At 34.6% G+C, this 22,097-nt stretch overlaps 1 protein-coding gene and 1 long non-coding RNA gene across 2 annotated transcripts in view; both read right to left on the bottom strand.

Annotated features, from left to right (window-relative positions):
- The window catches only part of LOC136974325 (PC-esterase domain-containing protein 1A-like), an 83,947-nt gene that overhangs the window by 23,619 nt on the left and 38,231 nt on the right, over positions 1–22,097 (bottom strand). Inside the window, exon 4 of the mRNA XM_067269181.1 lies at positions 20,066–20,271. Within this exon, the coding sequence (XP_067125282.1) occupies positions 20,066–20,271 (206 nt within the window). The remainder of the gene's footprint in view (positions 1–20,065; positions 20,272–22,097) is intronic.
- On the bottom strand, positions 1,589–2,016 carry LOC136974365 (uncharacterized). The gene is made up of 2 exons (XR_010880628.1): positions 1,809–2,016; positions 1,589–1,733 (listed from the first exon to the last, which is right to left on the bottom strand). It is a non-coding gene; the product is annotated as an uncharacterized lncRNA (long non-coding RNA).

A 22,097-nucleotide genomic window follows, 5' to 3' on the forward strand; every position in this document is an offset into this window, starting at 1 on the left:
CAAATTCTGCTGGTTTAGTTTCTTGATTTGTTAAACGTCTTTGCTTCACTTTGAGACGTTCTAAACTATCCAAATATGCTTCGAAATCAAGCTCTTTTTTTGGAGATGATGATTCTGAGTTGTCATTACATTCATTATTTTTATTTTCATCTTTTGATTCATAAATGTAAGGTAACTGCAACCTTTTCAAGCAAATAGATATTTCATGAAGTTTTTCTTTTCCTGAGGCAATTTGATTGTCATTTAGTAAAATTCGATTCATTGGATCAACGTAAATAGCAGCTAACAAGATTTTATTGTCTAACAACTGAATCTCTGTTTCTCATTGAAGATAAAATTGCATTAGCAACAATTGCTCAAGTTTTGTCGAGCAGATGCATCAAAGTTTTCCACTATAAGAAAAAATTTCCAGGTGTCAAATCTTTAGGGTAACAGTATAAGAGTATGACAAGACACTCTCTAATATTTCTATTTGTTTCCATTGGCTTTCAGTTAATGAAACACTTGGATTATCAAGGTCTTCAAGGAAGGTTTTCAATTTGAGCTACCGTTTAACCATTAAATAAGTGCTTCCCCAGTGAGTAGATTGATCTAAAATAATTCCTTTTCTAGCACGCCTTCTCAGAATAGCATCTATTTTAGGGGTTCTAGCTACAGTAGCTACCTGTCTTAATTTTGTAATGATTTTAGCTACCCGAGAGTCTTTTAATCCTTCTCTTATTGCTAATTGCAACATGTGAACAGCACATCGCATATGTTAGATTTGAAACATATTGAACACTTCCTCCACAATATCATCTAAATATTCCTCTTTTTCTATTATAGGCTCGATTTGTGTCACTGGCAAATATTTCATCAATGTTTTCTAATGCATTTTCATTATCTTGATTCATTTTTTCAATTATTTTTAACATATCTGATGCATTATCTGTTACAATACATAAAATGTGCTTTTTTTTAATTTTAAAATCTTCTAATACCTCTAGAACCAACTTCTGCAGATACTCTCCTGTGTGATGAACCATAGTGTCTTTTACTGCTAATGTCTTTGTAACAATTGTATTATTCTCATCAACAAATTGAACATTAACTGCAAAACAATTCACTCGATGACGAGTGCATGCATCCATTTTAATAAATATGAAGCGATCTTTTTCAAAGTTCATCTTTTTTCAAAACAGCCTCTTCAATTATAAGCCTTCTGACGTTTTCTCTATCTAGTGGAATTCCAAGTTTTCCTGCCATTTGCTGTTTAAGCCTAAAAAGGCTGGTCATGAAAAAAAAGATCAAGGGCACACTATCTTGCATCACCATTTCAATTATGAGATTTTTCAACTTTGCACTCATCATTGTTACTGTAACTTTATCCAAAGCAAAGTATTTGCACACTTGTGTTTGTACTGAACTAAATTTTTGGATATTTTCTAATTTTAAAACAGACGAAGTATTTCTACTGTTGTCTTTTTCATTTACTTCTTGTAAAATTTTAGGATGTAGACATTGAAAATGTCTTTTTAGATTACCTGCTCTTGTAGGCACATTTTTTTCCTCAGAACTAGCAAAAGCACTAATGTTTGCTTCACAGACATGTTTACCATCATCATTTTCTACAATGCATTTACACTGATAATATTTTCCATCTGTTGTAAGAGTATAATATTCAAAAACTGCAGACTTTGAATTTGAAAACACTTTCTTTTCCATTGTGAAATTGTGAAAGGGTAATTAAGTATCTAACAATATTTAAGTTTACAAAATTAGATATAACTCTTAAAAATAATATGTAGATAAATATAATTCATACTTACAAGTTACAAGTAAAATAATTTGAACTTGAGAATCGAAGTAAAAACCCTTTAAGTACTTTTTCTGAGTTAACCCGGGTTGGACGAAAAGGACACAAGTACGAAACCTGAATTAACTCGGACAAGTAAGTCAGTCTCCCCCCAGAGAGATAGTAGTAATGACCGAAAAGCATGTGTTCTAATTGGGATTATTCCTGGAACTACTGCACACCTTACTTGCTTACTAGAACCCCAATTCCCCTTGAAGTTCATGTAAAGATGTCTCATGAAAGTCCACTGAGCAGCTGGCTAGAGGTCAAATAGTTGTAAATTTTGGAGACCCCAGTGTCTCATCAAAACTTGTTTTTAATGCAATAAAATGACAAATAAATGTGAAGATCCTAAAATCGCGCCGAGAATTCAATTGTTTACAAGATCGCTACATCGGGAAATTTCGGAAAGTCAATCGGAGCGAGAACGCGCATCGAGCTATAAACCGGACATCTGTAAAGCATTTCTTCTAAAACAAACACAATGCGGTAATAAACGACGAAGGGAATGTCGCGGTGCTCATATACAAGAGTCGAGATGTAAACAATTAACAAAAAGGGGAGAAAGAAGAGAGACAGATGGTCAAGGACACCTGTTAGACCATATGAGCCCGGGATCGTCTCGAAAGGGGGGCAGCCACAGAACGTTTGGCGGATCGGTTCAGCCAGATGTCCGCGAGAGGGGGGCAAACAGTGTAAATTATGTGAGTAGCTGTCAACGCCCGGGCGCTGTCCCCGGCCAAACTTGGTTTTCGTCTTGCTTAGAAACAGTAGACTGACCAATCGAAAAAAGGAAAAAGGGACTTGAGACCAATCGAGAGGGGAAAATTCGAGGGAAAATCGTATAAAAACCCCCAAATCAAGGTCAAAGGAGAGACGACGGAGCTTTCTACCAAGAAGTGGACAACGGGACTCCAACCAGCCACCTACTCCTTCACCGACCCCTCGGACTCTCCTACCCGACTGCCCTGGGGCTTTACCGACGACTCCGACAGCACTCTCCAATCGCCGTCATCCGGAGCGCCTTCTGCCGCAGACGATCTAGATCGCATCTTGTATTGTAGGCCTACGTTGTAAGTTTGTTCTGATGTTAAAATAAACGGTTATTGTAAGACACTTGTCATCTTTGCCTCTGCCGCCACCACCCACATACGATCGGTCCCTAGGTTTTTCCTGACGTGCAATTAACTAATTGCCCCCATATGTCAGCAGCTTACATAAAGCATCCCTAACAATATATTTATTTTAAATTATTTCATATTATTCTAATATTTTTACTATAAAATTGCATTGGGGAATCATGCTTTGAAAATTACAATAAAATTAAGTTTTCTTTAAAAAATATAACAAAAATCTGAAAAACCTTTTAATATTTATCTTATTTTCTTATCACAGAATTAAAGTACAAAAAACAGTGAAATAATAATGAAAACAATCAATTTCACTCATTTCACTAATGCATGTTTTCATATTATAGTAAAATATCAATCAAATGTAAGGTACTGTACATCATTTATAAACTGAACCATATATGATTGTAGAAATGTGATGATGATCCTAGTAAGTTTTGTCCCATGGAAAAAAAGCTATTACATCTGACAATATATACTAAGCTAATATCATCATATGATGATGTGGTGTTCAATAAAAGTGAGGCAGTACAGTCCACGAATGAAACGTACAGGAAGGACTCTGCAACAACTACAACAATATACAATGTCCCTTTATTTCACTTAGAACAAATAAGGTTTTTATAAGAAATCCCAACTGATTTTTAATGACTTACAATTCTAGGTGTTTCACACAGGGGACTCTTTGTCCCTAAACAAAGCACAATGGTGTGTTATTTTTATAGTGCATAACAATCAGTTTCTTGTAATCGCGTGATTAACCTAACTTAAACCTAGCTTAAATCTAACTTAATATTAAGGAAAAATAAGGAAGATAGGATAGCGGGAAGGTAGAAGAAAAGAAGGGATGATTCATCCGGGGTCCTCTCTTTCTTCGGTTGGTACGTACTTTGGGTAGGATCTGGGTTCGATGATAGTGGCTTTCGTCTTCACTATCCTTTCTTCTCTATTAATTATCGGGGTTCTCTAATATGCCAGTCTCTATATTTCGGTTCCTCACTAGACTATCACAAACTTCTTTCCTCTCTCCAAAATCACGATTGGAACTTCTCTCTTTATGTCCAACTCTCTCCGTGTCTACTCGAAAAAGTGACCCCTCTCTTAGCCACTTTTCCCCAGGCCACACTACCTGCTATTGTCTCTGCCGATTCTCAGAATGGCTAATCCAGCCCCAAGGCGATAACAGTCATCTTGGGAAGTTTAAGAAAGAATAGACAAAGGAAATAGAGGAAATTGCAAAAATAAGATAGAATTATCACTATATACAATAAAATATATATTTACAATATGATACATATATACAATATGGCCGATGGTCACAATGTGATAAAATGCATCACATGACACATAATGCATGCAAATATTGCTGTTGACAGTGTACTTGCCATCCAATTGTGAAAATGGAAGCTAACAAAGATGAACAGCATGCTGTTGTGCATTTTTTAATAGCAGGAAATGTTAGAAGGCAGATGCATAAGCAGATAAAAGTAGTGTACAGTTATTGTATGGGCCTGACTTAAGTGCACATGTAGCAACAATGGTCTCCTCTACTTTGGAAACTAAGCCAATTATCAACAAATTAATGGGAAGTATCTACATACAATCATGGAACACCGGGGATGTAAACCACACTTTCGGAAACCTCTTATCGGTGTTAGACGCAAAACGAAAAATCTTCGTTAACGTTTTCGAACTTGGTAGTTCTTCTTCAGACGGTAAAAACGAGGAACGCAGATCGAATAATGGAACGAGTTATTTTTAAACCGAAATCGAATGCTTCACGATGCAGCTGGTCAGACATGCGCATATGGTGCGAGTAGATGGCGATTAAAGGTTGGTGTCGATGAGGGTCTGCCAGGCAGTGGACAAATTGAGTTCCTCTTTATAGTTAATGCAGGTGGTGGTGCGGCTGTGTTTGTAAATGGAGATAGCCTCCAACCACCTCAGGTGTTCAGGGTGAGGTGATGTGATGATAAGCCTGGCTTGGTTGAGGGCCGCTTCGATGTCCGGATCGGTGGCGTAAGTTGAGATTGCCGTAGAATTTCTCCCATGGCGAATATCCGCATTGTGCTCACGTATTCTGATTCCCAAGGATCTCTTGGTTGAGCCGATATAAACAAGGTTTCTGTCAAACCTGTGATCCTTAAGCGGTATGGAGTAAACGCCCGGAAGTCTGTTGGGGTTGGGGAATCCTTCCCATTACGAAGTATGTCCAAGATGGTGGGACATCTTCTGTATGCGATCTTAATACGACGCTTGCGGGTAATCCTCTTATATAACGTTGCCACATACGAATTATATGTGACGGGGATCCGTGTCTCATCCTCAGGTTGATTGCAGAGACGCAAGCGGACGTCGGAGATACGTGCTGTGCGACGGTGACGGTTAACTAATCTATTAATAAGCTTGCGGTACCCGTGGATGGTCACTACGTGTCTGATATGTATGCTCCAATTCGGTGGCCAGTGCTGCTGGAGTGAACAAATGCGAAAATGCCCTCTTAATTAACGTGTTGAAAGCGGCGGACTTGTACTGGAAAGGGTCACATGACCCAACAGGGATGTAAAGAGAGGGCGTACCAGGTTTACGGTAGACCAAAGTTTGTATAGATGGTCCTTCAATGTTGATGTTTAGATCTAAGAAGTGGATCCCCGTGTTGCTAGCTTGTTCCAATTCTACGGTCAAGCCATAAGGGTTGTCATTAACCATTTCCACAAATGCCGACACATCAGGTACATTTCTCCATAATATGATTATGTCGTCAATATACCTTTTGTATACGATGATGTCAGGAAGATAGTGCGGCAGGACCTTTTGCTCCAATTGTCTGATGACCATCTCGCATAAGTCTCCCGCTACTGGGATCCCCATAGGAACTCCCCTTTTTTGTGTGTAAACAGCTCCATTGAACATGAAAAACGAGTTATAGCACAGCATATGGGCCATCTCCAGCACTTGTTTGTGCAAAGTGCGGTCTCCAACAATACCAAGGAGGAGGTCCCTGAGAGCACAAAATGCTGGGGGAGCTCCAGTGATGGGTATAAAGATTTAAAATCCAAAACGGTGATAAATCTTGGGAGAGAGGGAAGATCCTTAAGGATAGAAATGAGATCCACCGAGTTAGCGATCTTGTACAAGTAGCCATCCAACAGGGGAGCTATCAATGAGTGTGCGCCCCTCTCCAGTTTACGAGTAGGGGCTCTAGCTTTATCCACCACCGGTCGTAGTTGTCAACCTTGTTTATGTGTCTTGGCGAATGCGAAGAACCTGGGGGTGTCGGGGGAGTCAACAACAATGTTACCCAATTCCAGGCATTTAATTAGCTTCGAACAGGCTAGTCTCTTGACCTTAGATTGTAGTTTGTCTACCATATCATCTCCCACCTTGTTGCATTGCGTGAGATTAAGGTATTCGATTAGATTTCGCTCATAAGTGGAATGCGTCATAAGCACCAATGACTTAGACTTATCTGCTCTGACCAAAGTTACGTTGTTAAGTCGCATCCAACTGGTTGTGCGCCATAGTTTGTTTCTCAACTCCGCCACTTCAGAGGGTTCCTTAGCCTCTTTGATTCTGAGCATTGCCATCCACCTATAATACTCTTTATGCTTGTTGGGCAGGCCTTTAATTAAGTTTTCTAAGTCAGGAATGAGGCTCCATGATCCGGTTTTAGGAGGTGGAGGTGCTTAAGACGGTCCGTACCTCAGAATGTCCACCACAAAATCGGGAGGATGTAGGTCGTCCCACACGATAAATGGAAATGTCGGGTGCTCGTGATACCTGGGCACTTGGAAGCGTAATATCCATTGTAGTTTCTTGGCGTACTTTCTCCTGAGGTTGGTATTTAATCAGTCTTGTATGGACACCAGATTGACGTTCTCCCGTGCTAACTGTTCAGGGTCCCGTAGGAACAACAAATCCTCAATCTCCACGAGATGTGTTAATTTAGAAAACACTTGGTGTCCATACAAGAAAGCGTATTGAAAAAAAGCTGCTGTAGAAGAAAACATAGAAAGGACCCCGGTAACGTACAACCCACACCTAAAAATCAATATACAACGCACGAAGAAGGGAATTAAAATAGCTTATAGGAGAAACCCTTCCATATACGGTCTATTGAGAAACGGAAAGGACACACATAACCCGAACAGACTTCTGGGAGTATATAGTATCCCTTTGAAAGATGACAGATGGCAGAAGCAATTATTGTACATAGGGTCCACCAAACGTCTACTATGCACTAGAATAAAGGAGCATAAATCCGATATTAACCGCAATAAATATACAACGGCATTGTCCATCGTATGCTACAAACCCGGACATAACACCGATTTTTAATGAGGCAAGAGTGATCTGCACCACCCGACATCAAGAACATCTGAGAACTTTGGAAGCAATAGAAATTTTCAAGGCCGATCGCACAACAACATGCATCAATTTCAAAGAGGAAATTAATCTCTACAGCTTGGCAATTTCTATTGGAAGAAAGGTCATAATTGGTTAAATGTTACACGTAATTAGCATAGGAGGCGCACATCATTTTTCCAACAGAAAAAAAGAAATTTTAAAGGTTTAGAATTGCACGCGATTGCCACACGTACTCGAACTTTTAGAAGCGGAACACGTTCCATTTATTCGAAGCATTCGATTATCGAATCCAGTTACAGCAAAAATTGGCCTGAGGAAGAGCCCAAAAGGAGCAGCGAAAACATTTGCCAGTTTATAAATATTTCATGCTGGTTATCAGTTATAGAAGGTATTTATTTTGTTTAAACCTGTATAGTTCGTCAATGTCTGTATGTGTGATCTGGTGAACAACATTGTAAATTTTTGTATATATCAATATTCTACTTGTACATAAACTTATTGTTAAGTTGGTATTCTTTGTCTTCCTTCTCATGTGATAATCATTCACCTTCAAAATAGTCTTAATACTGATTATTGTGATTTCCAGTGTGAATATCAATATCCAAAATTAATTATTTTTAGTATCAAGACAAGAAATAGCAATCTTACACAAAGAATTTTAAGATTATTTATTTCAATAAATTTTTAAACCATCTGAAATTTTAATTCAAATGTATGAAATAAAATAATTATTAAAATCTGTGCTATTTTAATTGTCAGATCTGACAATGCTGTAGCTATTTTGTTTACATATCACAGTATCACGTTTGCTTTGTTGAATTTCAACAAAGTTTGTTTGCAAACATGTGCAATTCTTTTATCAGAAAAATCACAGAAAAGCAAAATGGCTTTCATAATTGCATGTAAGTCAGCAACTTCTTTTTGTATTTTGTTGATGCTTTTACTGAGACTGTTAGACTAGACATTGCTTGTCGGAGATATTAGTAAAAACAAGTTAGACTCATGTAACTGGTTATATAACAAAGAAACAAAGAATACACAAAGATTACACTGCCTTGACTCATGGAAAGTGAGCACTGAAAAGGAGAGTGTGAAACTAGGTCACCGTCACCAACGGTTCCTCGAGAGATCAACAGCACCACCAACCTTTTATTACGTAACGGAAGAACGTTTACAAAACACTGCGACACAATTTGTTGTACGTAACAATGTCGTATAACATTTGACAATATTTTGATTGTTGATTCCAACACACCCCCTCAACAATTGATCATTAACACAATCTGATATCGCAAGTAAATTTATTAACCTTACTCGTGTCTAGCAGCTTTGTTAACAAGTTGGCCATCATCTGTTCACTCAAACAATAAATTACAGTAATTTCTCCCGAATTCTTTAAATCACATACAAAATGGTATTTTGTGTCGGTATGTTTCGTGTGTTGTTGTGCTTTTACTAATTCTAAAAGTCGTATACAACTTTGATTGTCCTCAATTATTTTGATAAGTGTTGTGATCAGTAGATTTATTTCTTCTAGAAGTCGTTTCATCCATACAGTTTCTTGAGTAGCTTCTGCCAAAGCTACGTACTCCGATTCGGTGGACGAAAGTGCTACACACTGTTGCTTTTTGATAACCCAAATAGGACTTCCTTTTAACAAAAGCAAATATTCTGTGTTCAATTTGCGGTCTATACTATCGCCTCCCCAGTCAGCATCTACATAACATTTAAGTTCTAATTCTTCATCAATATTTCCTAATCCAAGTTTCTTCTTTTTTGTCAAATTCAGATAATGAAAGACTGTTTTTACTTCCACCCAATCACTTTCCAAAAGTTTTGTTCCTTTTCTCACTAATATCGATGTACTGTACTTATCACAATATCTGGACGCGAGTTAGTTGCTAGATATAATAAAGACCCAATAGCACTTCTGTATACATTGTTGTTTTTGAACGTATCAGGCATTTCATTTCTTCTTAAATATCCTGTGTCCATAGGAATATTAGATGGTCTTGAATTGAATAAGTTAAATTTCCACAATTTATTTTCGACATATCTTTCTTGGTGGAGTGAAAATATTCCATTCTCGTCTCTTTCAAATTGTATTCCCAGATAATATTTTAAGTCACCTGAATTCTTGATTTTAAACATTTCTTTCATTTCGGTCTCAAATTTGGTTAATGTATGTTTGCCCCTGGCCATTGCTATTATGTAATCTACATGAATTGCTAAATACAAGCATCTTTTATGGCTTCCAGTATAAAGACAGGGATCGGCTACCCTTCTTCTAAATCCTTTAGATAGCAATGTTTCATTGAACTTTTTGTTCCATTCATTCGCTCCTTGTTTCAAGCCATATATATTTTTCAATAATTTGCAAACCATGTCTGGCGATCCTTCTTCGTATCCTTCAGGTTGTTTCATGTATACCTCGTGTGATAAGTCTCTGTTTAAGTAAGCCGTTTCGATGTCATAATGCTTAACTTTCATGTTCTTAATTCCGGCTATAGTTAGGAGTGTTCGAAGGGTGGCAGTTTTGATCACGGGGGCATATATGTCATTGTAGTCAAAGCCATACTTTTGTGTGTATCCTTGAGCGACTAAACGAGCCTTAAAATGATTAACTTTATTGTTTTCGTCTCTCTTAATTTTATATACCCATCTGCTTCCTACTGCAGTTTCACCTGGAGGTAATTTCATAATTTTCCATGTGCCGTTATTTTTCATGGCTGCTATTTCCTGATTCATGGCTTCGGTTCATTCTTTGGAATGTTTGCCTGCGATTGCCTCGCTATATTCCCTCGGTTCTACTGCATCCTCTGTCACTGATAAATTTATTGTTTCAATTAACCTTATAGGAGGTACTCCCTTAGTACCTCCCTTACTTACCTCCCTTTCTGATCTCCTTAAATGTATGCCAGTTTCTTCCATTTCTTGTTCCCTTGTTTTCGTTTCTCATTCTTCTTTTAAATTCATATCATCAACTGTTGTACTTTGTTTCGAATTTTCGTTATCATCGTGTGTATCGATTTCGGAGTCTCTGTGCTTGACGTTTTCCATTAAGTGAACATTTCTGCTTATTGTTATCTTATCAGTTTTCGTGTCAATTAATCGATAAGCTTTCAATGCTCTCTCGTATCCTATAAAAATTAGTTTTGTGGCTTTAGGTTCTAGTTTCTTTCGATCTTTAGGTTTACTAACATAAGCTGAGCATCCAAAAATTCTTATATGCGAGAGGTTTGGCTTCTTTCCATGCCATTTTTCGTATGGAGTTGTTTCACTCACTTTAGTAATTAATCTATTCTGTAGGTGATTTGCACTATTCACCGCTTCTCCCGAGTATAGTTCGGTAATCGAGCATCAATTAACATGCATCTTGTCATTTCTGTCAGATATCTATTCTTCCGGTGTGTTCAACGGTGAGGCGCTTCGCTAACTTAAATTGTAACTCAACGTTTTCGGCTTGTTAATGTTCTTTTCGTCGTTGAATTTGTTACTAATATTGTTGATTATGGCTGGAATAGAAAGTAACCCTGGTCCGTTGCAACATTCTCCTCCCAGCTTAAGTCAAACAGATATGCAAAAGAAGGGGTGTGGACGTCCTAGAAAGGCATTTGCGCCTAGTTCTGATAATACTAGTCATTTAATTGAAAAAATTAACGAAGACGACATAATTGATGAAGAAACAAGAGAAAATAGAGAGACATCGAGAAAATCTAAAATTGTTGATTATTTTGAATTATCAGATCAGGTCGCTCAAATTGGCGATGATGAACCAGAATATTCTTTAAAATCAATTTACGAGCTAATACAGAGTAAATTTGAGTCATTAACTCAGGGAATCAGTGCTATTAAACAGGAAATAAGTCGTATACAGCAAGAAAATATCAAAATTAAGAAAGATATGAAAGCCATTAATCAGAAGATTCTCATAGGTGAAGATAAAACGAAGGCAGTTCTGCATTTAAAAGGTACGTTTGAGTTTCAATTGGATAGTATTCTTAACGAAAATAACAATAAAAATCTGATAGTGATAAATTTTCTTTTTAAATCGAATGATAGGCTAAAGGAATTTTGTGAATTCATTGAGTTAGAGCTTAATCTAAAAAACATAGAAATCGATGAGTTAATTTCACTAGGAAAAAGCAATGTAAATAACCAGGTAGTGAAAATAGTCCTCGCATTGGTTAAAGATAGAAATCTTATTCTTAAACAATTTTGGCAGAAAAAATCCAAATTTGAAAAAGAAACTACTAAAATTATCATGAAGTCAGATTTATGCTATAGATCTAGAATTAGAAGAAAATATCTTATGAGTAAAATTAAAATAGAATTTTCTGCTGAAACCAAATTAACGGTGAAAGACGATTACTTTATAAAAAATCACCTTAAATATTCTTTAGATTTGAATACTAACGAAATTATTCCAATTGATCATTTTTTAGACCATGCAAATCAGATGAGAAAAATGATATAATTGCTACTTCTAATATACAGTGTAACATTAATGATAATCCTTGGTTAACACTTAAAAAGTATAACGACGGTGTCGATGATTCCATGCTTGACAATAATAACTATAGTGAAAATATGGAATTAGTAGCTAATGGAAATTATAACAAAACTTTAATCTCCTTTTGGAACTGTCAGGGTTTGAAAACTAAAGTGCATGCTTTAAAAACAAAATTCTTTTTAAACTTAAACATGGTAGTTGGAGTTATTGAGACTTGGTTAATAAATCTAAGTACAACGGAAAAAAATTATTTAGAAGCTGATAATTGCGTGGTATTCAGTGGAGCTCATAGATTGAGTAAGTACGGTCATCCTTCTGGCGGAATTTTACTTTTAGTTAAGAAAACTTTTGGGCATATCATTTACCAACATACTACGTCATATTATATAGTGGCCATCATAAAATTAAATGAAAAGCTCAATTCTGAGTGTAATGAGTATTACTTAGGAACAATAGTCACATATCTCACACCTTCCAGTGATAAAAAGTCAATCCTTACAGCAATTCAACATCATATAAATAGATGGGCTTTTTTAACTCAGAGTTGGATTATTGGTGGAGATTTTAATTCCCGTATTGGTGAAAATATGGATACCAAATTTTATCGAAATTATGAAAATATTAGCAACACAAGAAAATCTAAAGACAAAAGGTTTAATGGCGAAGGCAAAATATTGTTGGACTTCGCAGAAGAAAATCAACTCATTATATTGAACGGCAGGCTAAATGGCGACGTCCCAGCTGAATTTACATATTTACGTAACAATAATAAATCAATAATCGATTACATAATATGTTCTGAAACTTTGGTTGATCAGGGTATCGCTTTAACAGTTTTAAATGAAGACTTATCTGATCATTTCCTGATGCAGCTTGAAATACAAAATGATAAATCCATGATAAACTTTGATAGAGAGGCTCAACTATCCAAAAATAAAAAAAACTATCACATAAAGTTTAACATGCAGAAATGGTTAAGTTGTTCTGAATCCATAACTGATGAACTTTTAATGCAAGAGAAAAACAACGCTCCTATTGCAAACTATCGGAGGTTAATATCTAAATTATCGAAATGCCAGGTTAAACATCGCAATTCGACCAGAAAAGTAAAATATAAAAACTCTTGGTTTGATGACTGCTGTTATCGACATAAAATTATAAAACAACGTTGGCTAAAAACATTTAGGAAAACTAATTTATCTGAGGACCTGAACAAGTACATAAATAGCAAAAAAACTTACATGAATTTAATAAGAGCAAAAAAGAAACGTCATTTGTTTAATTTAAATAAAACATTAATGGAGGCAAAAGATTCGAGAACTTTTTGGAAAATTATTAATGATTATCGACAGAATAGACATGGTTATACTAGCCAAAGAGTTATCAGCCGTGAAGACTGGGTTGACCATTTCCAGAAATTTTCGGACGAATATTTATATAACCAGTCTAATATTCACAATGAATATTCCATGTTTCTTCATCTAAATCATAAAGAAACTATTAGTGTTCATGAAATTCAAAAATGTATTAACAAGCTAAAAAACAAATCAGCCCCTGGATCCGACGGCATTCCTAATTCGCTAATTAAACTTTTGCCTTTCAAATTAATACAGTATTTGACTAGATTCTTTAACAATATCTACTCCAATGGAGAAATTCCTTTAATCTGGAAAGAGGTGATTCTATCTATGATTTACAAACATGGTAACAAAGACGATCCTGCGAACTATCAACCAATTGCGTTACTGTCAAATTTCAGAAAAATTTTCACAGCCATGTTAGCTAAAAAATTGAATACGTGGACAAAAACAAATAATTTACACAATCCTACTCAATATGCTTATATAGCGCATGGAGGCACGCAAAAAGCCTTATTTGTTTTATTGGCACTTATACAACTGCAGTTATTAAAAAAGAGAAGAAAAGTCTTTGCTATTTTTCTGGACCTATCAAAAGCATACGATTCAATATGTATAAAATTGCTTCAAAACAAATTACATAAACATGAGGCTAGCAAACGTCTAATAAATATTATTGGTCAACTTTATGGCAATTGTAATGTAATAATTAAACAAAATAATATATGTGGGACGCCATTTACAGTCAGCAGAAGATTGTTGCAGGGTGATCCTTTATCCCCTTATTTATTTAATTTTTACCTATTTGACCTGAATGACTGTTTTATGAACAAAAATGACGGTATTTATATTCATAACATTTGTATTCATTCATTATCCTATGCAGACGATATAGTCATTGTTGCTCCATCTGCAATTGCTCTTCGATGTAAAATTCTACAAATAACTGAATACTTAAATAGTTAAAGGTTAAAATTAATCCCAAGAAATCTGAGGTTATGATTTTTAGAAATGGGAACAGAATGTCTAAAAAAGTCATGTCTTTCTATATTCATGATGAAAAAATAAACATTGTCAATGAAAAAAAATTTTTGGGCCTCATATGGATCTTTAATTTGTCATTCGAGAGACACTATAAATACATTGTTGCTAAATCCAGAAATCTTTTGAATAATTTGATAATTTTATTTTCTAAAGCAAAGATAAGAAATAATAAGACTCACTTTAAATTGTTTAATTCTATAGTGCTAAATGCTTCGCTGTACGCTGCTCCTATTTGGTGTCTTAACAAATTTAATAATCTTGAAAAACTTCAAAATATATTCATACGTAAGCTATATCAATTGGAGTTCAACACACCAGGGAGTGTTCTTCGCTTGAAATTTAACAGATATAAGATAAACACGATCTTGTTTAAAGCCTGTATGAAATGGTTACAAAAGATAATTAATACAGATGACTTGTCTACTAGGCTTGTATTATTATTATACAATAAATCTCAGAAGTCAAATACAAATTGAAATTGAATTATCCAACTGTCTCTTATACTCAACGAATACGGTTTTTCCATTGATCTAGTTTTCAATTATCTTGGAAATAATAATCAATATATCAACCAATTAATGTATAGAGTTATAGAACATTCCATAGTTCAAGATACGGAGGATGTTCGTAATAGAAGCAACAAGTTTTATTATGATCTTATCTTTAACTATCCATTTATTAACAATTCTATTTTTACGAACTTAACTTTTCAAGTTAAAAAATTTTTTGTACAGATGAGACTTAATCAAAGAGGACTTATATTAGAAGGTAAATATTTAGAATATGCCCATTCTACTTGTCCAAACTGCAAAAAACTAATATCAAAAATTCATTTATTCTATGGATGTGACTTCGATAAAGATCAAGACTCATATACCACTGGAGATCAAAATGTCAACCAAAGTTTAGTGAGTCATATGTATGATAAGTTTAATCAGGCTACCAATAACAAAATTTTTAATTTCTATAATGGCGTTAAAAGACTTTTGAATGTAAAATCTTAAATACCATATGTGATTTCATAAATTGTAGATATGTTTGATCTTTGTAATTGAATGTTTGTTTTCCATCTTACATTAAACATCATGTACCCCCTTGTAACAGGCGACTGCCTATTATGTTAATAAACTGATTATGATTATGATTATGATTATCTATTCTTCCTTTCAGCTACCACATTTTGTTGTGGGGAATAAGGTGCCGTAGTTTCCCATAGAATACCTTCATTTTTAAAGAATGTCTTTAAATTGGTACTTGAAAATTCACCTCCTCCGTCCGATCTGATTTGTTAAGGAGTTCTTCCAAATTTTGTTTGTACATATTTAACATATTCCTTTACTTTATTGGGTACTTCACTTTTATGTTTAAGAAGATATATTTCGGTGTACCTACTGTAATCATCTATCATGGTTAAAATGTATTTGTTGCCTCTCAGCGTTGCTGTTTGCATTGGTCCGCATACATCAGTGTGTATTAATTCAAGTAATTGATAGGTTTTGGTTTCCGATTTCCTTGGAAAACTTTTAGCAATCATCTTGGCCTCGATGCAATATTCACAAGGTTTGAATATGCGATATTTCTGAATATTTATTCCTGTAGCCAATTGTTTATTCTGCATTGAAATTATGGAGTTCATGTCATAATGCCCTAATCTTCTATGCCATAAATGGATACATTCCTTCATATCATTAACCACTGTAAGCACTTTATGTGATTTATCAAGCTCATACAAACATGTGTTTGCTGTTGCCAATGCTACTGTTGCTCCGTTTTTCTGGATAGAGCAAATGTTCCCTTCAAATTTTACGGTAAACCCTAATGTCGTTAGTCTTCTGACTGAGATTAAATTTTCTTTAAGATGTGGCACATATAGCATGTCTTTCATATATATTTGACGTTGTTCGTTATTTTCATCCATGCAGGTTATCATTACATTGCCTTTACCTTCAGTGTATAGGGCTTGACCATTGGCTAGTATTACTCTCTCTCTCTATGTTTACTATTAATGGTTGTGAATAAATACTTCTCGCAACACATGTGACGAAGCTCCCGAGTCTACGTACCATTGATGAATATCGTTTTGTGTTCCTGTCCTAAAACATACATAGGATTGCTTTTCCGGGTGTTGTTCATCACTTTCCTCATAAATTTTGTTGATCTGATTTGGATGTTTTTCTTTCCATGTTGCATATTTCCTACATTCTTTCTTTATATGTCCCTGACTTTTGCAAAAATAACAACTTTTCAGCAAATTCCTTTTCTGAGTTACTGGGCGTGCTCCCACTTTAAATGCTTTATCCGCTTCACATTCTTCATTTGATGCGGTCTTTCTTCTCGAGTGTTCTTCGATTAATTTATTACATACTAACTCCTGAGTTAAATCTTCTTCTGAATGAGTCTCTAGTGCTGTTATTAAAGTGCTATAGCTGTCTGGCAAGCTACTAAGTAATAATGCTATCTTTAATTTCTCAGCTAGTTTCTCCCAGTGCTATAAGACGATCAACCATTTCTTCCATGTTGGCCAAGTGTATATCCCCATGTCACCATTTTCTTCTAGTTTTAAATTGCAAATTTTCTTCAATAGGTAAATTTTATTTGATAGTGTAGACTTAACATGGTGTTTCCTTATGGCTTCCCAAGTTCCTTTAGCTGTAGTTTCCTTTCTTACTAATGGCAGTTGATTGTCTTCCATCAGGAGGCCTATCATGGCGCGCGCCTTTCTGTCCTTTGTTAACCAAGATGAGTCAGAATCCAAGGGTATTTCCTTTTGTATTACGTCCCATAACTCGTCTTTTATCATCTGCAATCCCATCTTATATTTCCAAATGTGATAATTGTTGTTGTTCAATTTAGTGATGGCAATGTAACTTTTATCTGCCACTGTGAAGTCTCTTGTGTTCTCATTGAATATTCTTCTTACATAAAAATTATGTATATCCAGTTTACATTATTTCTTGAATTTACCTTTTTTTTTTTTCTCCTTATGCTTAATCAGTTTTTGCTGTAACTGGGCCCATAACCTATTAGACTAGATGTTGCTTGTCAGAGATATTAGTAAAAACTAGTTAGACTGCATAACTGATTATATAACAAAGAAACAAAGATTACACTGTCTTGACTCACGGAAGGTCAGCACTGGAAAGGGGAGTGTGAAACTAGGTCACCGTCACCAACATCCCCATGGGATCAACAGCACTACTAACCTTTTTTTACGTAACGGAAGAACATTTACAAAACATTGCAACACAATTTGTTGTACGTAACGATGTCGTATAACATTTGACAATAATTTCGATCATTGATTCCAACACAGACACCAGGGCAAGAACTTGTCACCATTTTAAACCAGGTCAAGTTTGGTTAAATCAGTAGTTAAACTGTGTTCAAGTTGTACATCAGTGGGCTAACAGTTAATTGACAGTCTGCATCATCAGTGGCCGGGCTATCAGTCAGCCCATGTTTGCGCACCTTTAGGCAATAAGACAAGTATTACTAAGAATAAGTCACAATTATTCCAGTAGTGGGATTTGAATGTTTAGTGTGTTACCTGCCAGAGAAATTATAAACCAGTTTGCAATGCACTATGGGACTGAAACTGATACAAATCTAGCTTTGTAGTTGTACAATGGAAAATGCTTTTCTACTTAGAATTTTGATTTTAGGAAGTGCATATGCATACTCCACACCCCCTGGATCCAGTCCTGTAATCTCCATGCAATGATTCAAGCTCTGGTACAAAAATTTTTATATAGGGGCCACAACCGGAAAGTTATAAAATCACTTTAACAAACACAAAGATGATATCTTAAACAGTAGGCTTTCCACTGACCTCTCTAGGAATGTATTGGAACATAATTTTATACTATTACAGTCAGGATCCTCTCTACTCAAACAATGTACAGATTGTAAAGTTATTTTTCACTAAGAGACATTTTATATAACAACATTCAGCTCATATAATAAGCTCATGCTTGAATCCCTGAATTATAGCTGTGTAGTCTCAAGACCACGTGTTCTGTTGCCTAACCGGCTCGTAACCAACCCCTTGGGTGGTTCATGGTGTAAAGAAGGGAGAGGCCTCATAGCGTAAAAGCTTCCTGTTGTAAAAGTCAATGGGAAGAGGGGAGATATGTGGTCCAAAGATCACGTGTTCTATTGCATGATCCTTGGGTGGGCCGCAGGGTAAAGAAAGAATGGACCGTGTTTTTGGAAGAAAAAAAGAGAGAGAGAGGGAGATCACGCATGCTCAACGGAAGAAGAAGGACTAGTGAGCATGTGTCAGAACAAGACAAAAGGACTTTTTATTCTGAGTATTGAACACCACTAGGATATATGTATATATTAAAAGGATCAGGCTCTCTTTGGAACAGTTCTTCAGAGACATCTCCCTAACAGTGAAAAAGAAAGGAGAAAGTGACTGAAATCAAGGTACATTAAGATAGTGTGGCCGTCGGCCATATTATTCGCGTATTTTATATTGTTTTAATATGTAATATAAGTTAGTGTTAGCAATTCCTTTGTTTCTTTTGTCTTATCTATCCTCCTTTATTTTCCCCACCACTCCTTTTTACCCTTTGGGTGGGATTATCGTTTCGAAGAAAGGGACAACGAATAGAACAATAGAAGGGACGATGCCAAGGGTCTCGATGAGAGAAAGTGAATCACTTTTGGACTGGACTGCGGAGAGAGAAGGTGTGAAAAGGAAGCGATCTCGACCAGGCTGTATAAGTTAGCAGCAGAGGAAAAGAAAAGGATACGACAGGAGAGTGAGAGAGTCACCAAGAACACGGGAAGCCTATAAAAATCAAACAGGACTCAAGAGCGGTATCCCACCAAAGTATTTCAATCTTCGTCTATTTCTATCTCTACATGTATATCTTTGTTCTTCCCTTTAGTTATAAGTAGGATAAGTTTTAGTTTTAAGATCTGCACGTGTATAATTTGTCGGGTTCTGTTTTGAGCGCGCCCTTTCGTTAAGCTTAATGACTGAACGACTGTAAAAGGATTTTTCTTTGTAAAGTTGGGATCCATAAAGAACCTGTTTCTGTTCTTTCTGGCGAGAATAAAATCATACCTTTGTTAAAAGTAACGTGTTTCGATTATTATTTTGTGTCGGTCTGTTCGCGGAAACCTTTACACCTCATCATGAATCTTCACAATAGTTCATCACACACTAAACATTGTAGATCAAAACACTTGGAGGTGAGAATTTCTCAATTTCTGTTAACCTGTGAAGGAGAAATAGTGAATATACAGAGTGATATTGTCGGATTTACATCCTCTTACGAAGTGGGATAAGTTTGTTACAATTTATATAATTTCCATCTAATTGCTCTCAAACAAAGGGAATTACAAGATCTAGATATTAAAATGTCATCGTGTAGACTTGTCTTAGGATTCTACAGTTCTACAGTCCCATAGAAAATGTTTCCAATTGGACCCCGCAGCTTCTAAGACTGGCTCAAATTCTACAGATTCTAGATCAAGATTATTGAAAAACCAGTGATATCTCTATATTTCATGTTTTAGATTATTCAATTTCAATTTTTATTCTACATATTTTATCACATAAGAATCCATAAAAATGTTTCCCGTAGAAAAATGAAAACATTAAATAATTCATCATAATCTTAAAACATAAATCTATGTTCCAAGGTTTTCAGAAAACATGCAAATTTTAAAATGGGAATTTACTATTTAATTATCGTTTTTTACTTTTACTTAAATAAAATTTTATTAAATTAAGTTTTATTTAACTTAAATTTAATTGTTGCTAATAATTTTGCATACATTCTAGAAAGGTAAAATTATGCTTCACCTTGCTATTCCTTTAAGGCAAAAATTGAAAAGAATTATATTTGGTAGCTCAAACTTCATATTATTAAATACTTTTTCTATATATAAATTATATAATTCTTCAGTAATATAAAAATGGAAATGAAAATAAGGAGTATGATACTGTCGTTCTTGATAACATCCTGCGCAATTTTTAATTAAAACATCTCCATAGAAAGATTCTTTCATCTGAAAAAACAAAAGAGCAATTATGACATAAAAACAGTTTGCAATTAAATAAAAAAAAAAAAATTTAAGTTTCAAATTTTTCATAATATTTTTGATATTATTTCTACATCATCCATGGTTATAAAATAACATGATGAAAACCTTATTTTTATAAAAAAACAAGATTGAAGCTCAAGAAAATGTTGATTTTTCTATATTATCAGTACTATTCTTATCATATAATTATTATTGACCAGCATTTTTGATGGTCTATACTAGAGATTCTTAAATACACCCACTTTAGGGCTGCATGTGAGTCATCAAAAACAGTCTGCATGATTACCAGGTCAATTCAGTACAACTTTTTTAATTCAAAGAGTTGACTTTTTAACTTTCAATCCAAAATATCATATATTTTTTGGATAAATTTCTAATAAGATTTATTTTTGATAATAAAATCCCCAAATACAAAGAATGTGGATGCTTTTGTAAAAAAAAAATCTTATTTCTTAACCTGGATATCCATATAAGTGATTTTGCTGCACAATTTAAATGTTTTCAGGCATTGCATATGCAAGATCTATAAAAAAATAAAAATCTAAATCATATGGTTATGTGAAAATTAAATGCTTGAGCTGGATGTTCTTTTTCATCCATGTGAATTAGACACTACCAATCAGCAATATCAAAGATGGTTTGATGTCATTTGTACAAAATGTCTTGGGGATGAATACATCAACTGAGAAATTAATAAAGTTTGCAACTTCCCAAAAATTTTTGATAAAAGGAATGAAAAATATTAAGATGAAAAACTAAAAATAATGACAAATCAATGTTTTGTTTTCTTTTTTCTACAAAAATAGGCGATGATAAGTGTCATTGTCATCTATCTTTGATTTATTCTCCTTTCTTCTTGTCAGATAGCAAGATTTCTTCTTGGGTGTGGACTAGCGCTAGTTCTATTGTTATCTACAAAATCTCTGAAATCATTTATATTTATTTTGAATTTCAAAACTTCTTTTAATCAATCTAATTTTCTTTTACCTTCCATCTGCAATAAAGTTAATTCTTCTTAGAGCAACATAGATTCATTTAATAAATTGAGTAGTTCAGCCAATCAATAGTCAATAAACTTATACTGAAATCTATTTTTAAATATTTCTTCTTCATTTGAGAGGAAAAGACTAAAAAAAATTTTTCTAAATTTAGTTTCATAAAAAAAAGATATATAGTGGAACCCCATTTATCCAACTCAAACGGGACTGAATCTGATCCAGATGACCAAATATTTGTATAATCTGGAAAATTCATTAACAATATAAACAGCACAGTTGTGTCAAATAGCCACGAGGGTAAAAATACAATACGATTAAAACATTTGTATATTCTAAAAATAAATCATTTCTAGATTAAAACAAGTAGATATACTCTTTACATCCGACTTCGAGAAATTTACTCGCACAGACAGATGAAAAACGAAGAAATACTAAACCTTTATTCTTAACAGTTCCATTCTCACAAAATTCAAACAATCCAAATTGTTTAGATTTTGGATTGTTTGAATTTTGTGAGAATGGAACTGTTAAGAATAAAGGTTTAGTATTTCTTCGTTTTTCATCTGTCTGTGCGAGTAAATTTCTCGAAGTCGGATGTAAAGAGTATATCTACTTGTTTTAATCTAGAAATGATTTATTTTTAGAATATACAAATTTTTAATAATATTGTTACAAATCCCATTGGTTTTAATTTTACAAATATTTATGATAAAACAGTACATAATTAACACAATAATTGATTTAATAAGAAATCATAACACAACACAAAATAACTTGGAGATGTCAAAAAGT

This window comes from Centruroides vittatus, unplaced genomic scaffold (assembly GCF_030686945.1).
Source record: "Centruroides vittatus isolate TY-2023 unplaced genomic scaffold, ASM3068694v2 contig_347, whole genome shotgun sequence".
Lineage (NCBI taxonomy): Eukaryota > Metazoa > Arthropoda > Arachnida > Scorpiones > Buthidae > Centruroides > Centruroides vittatus.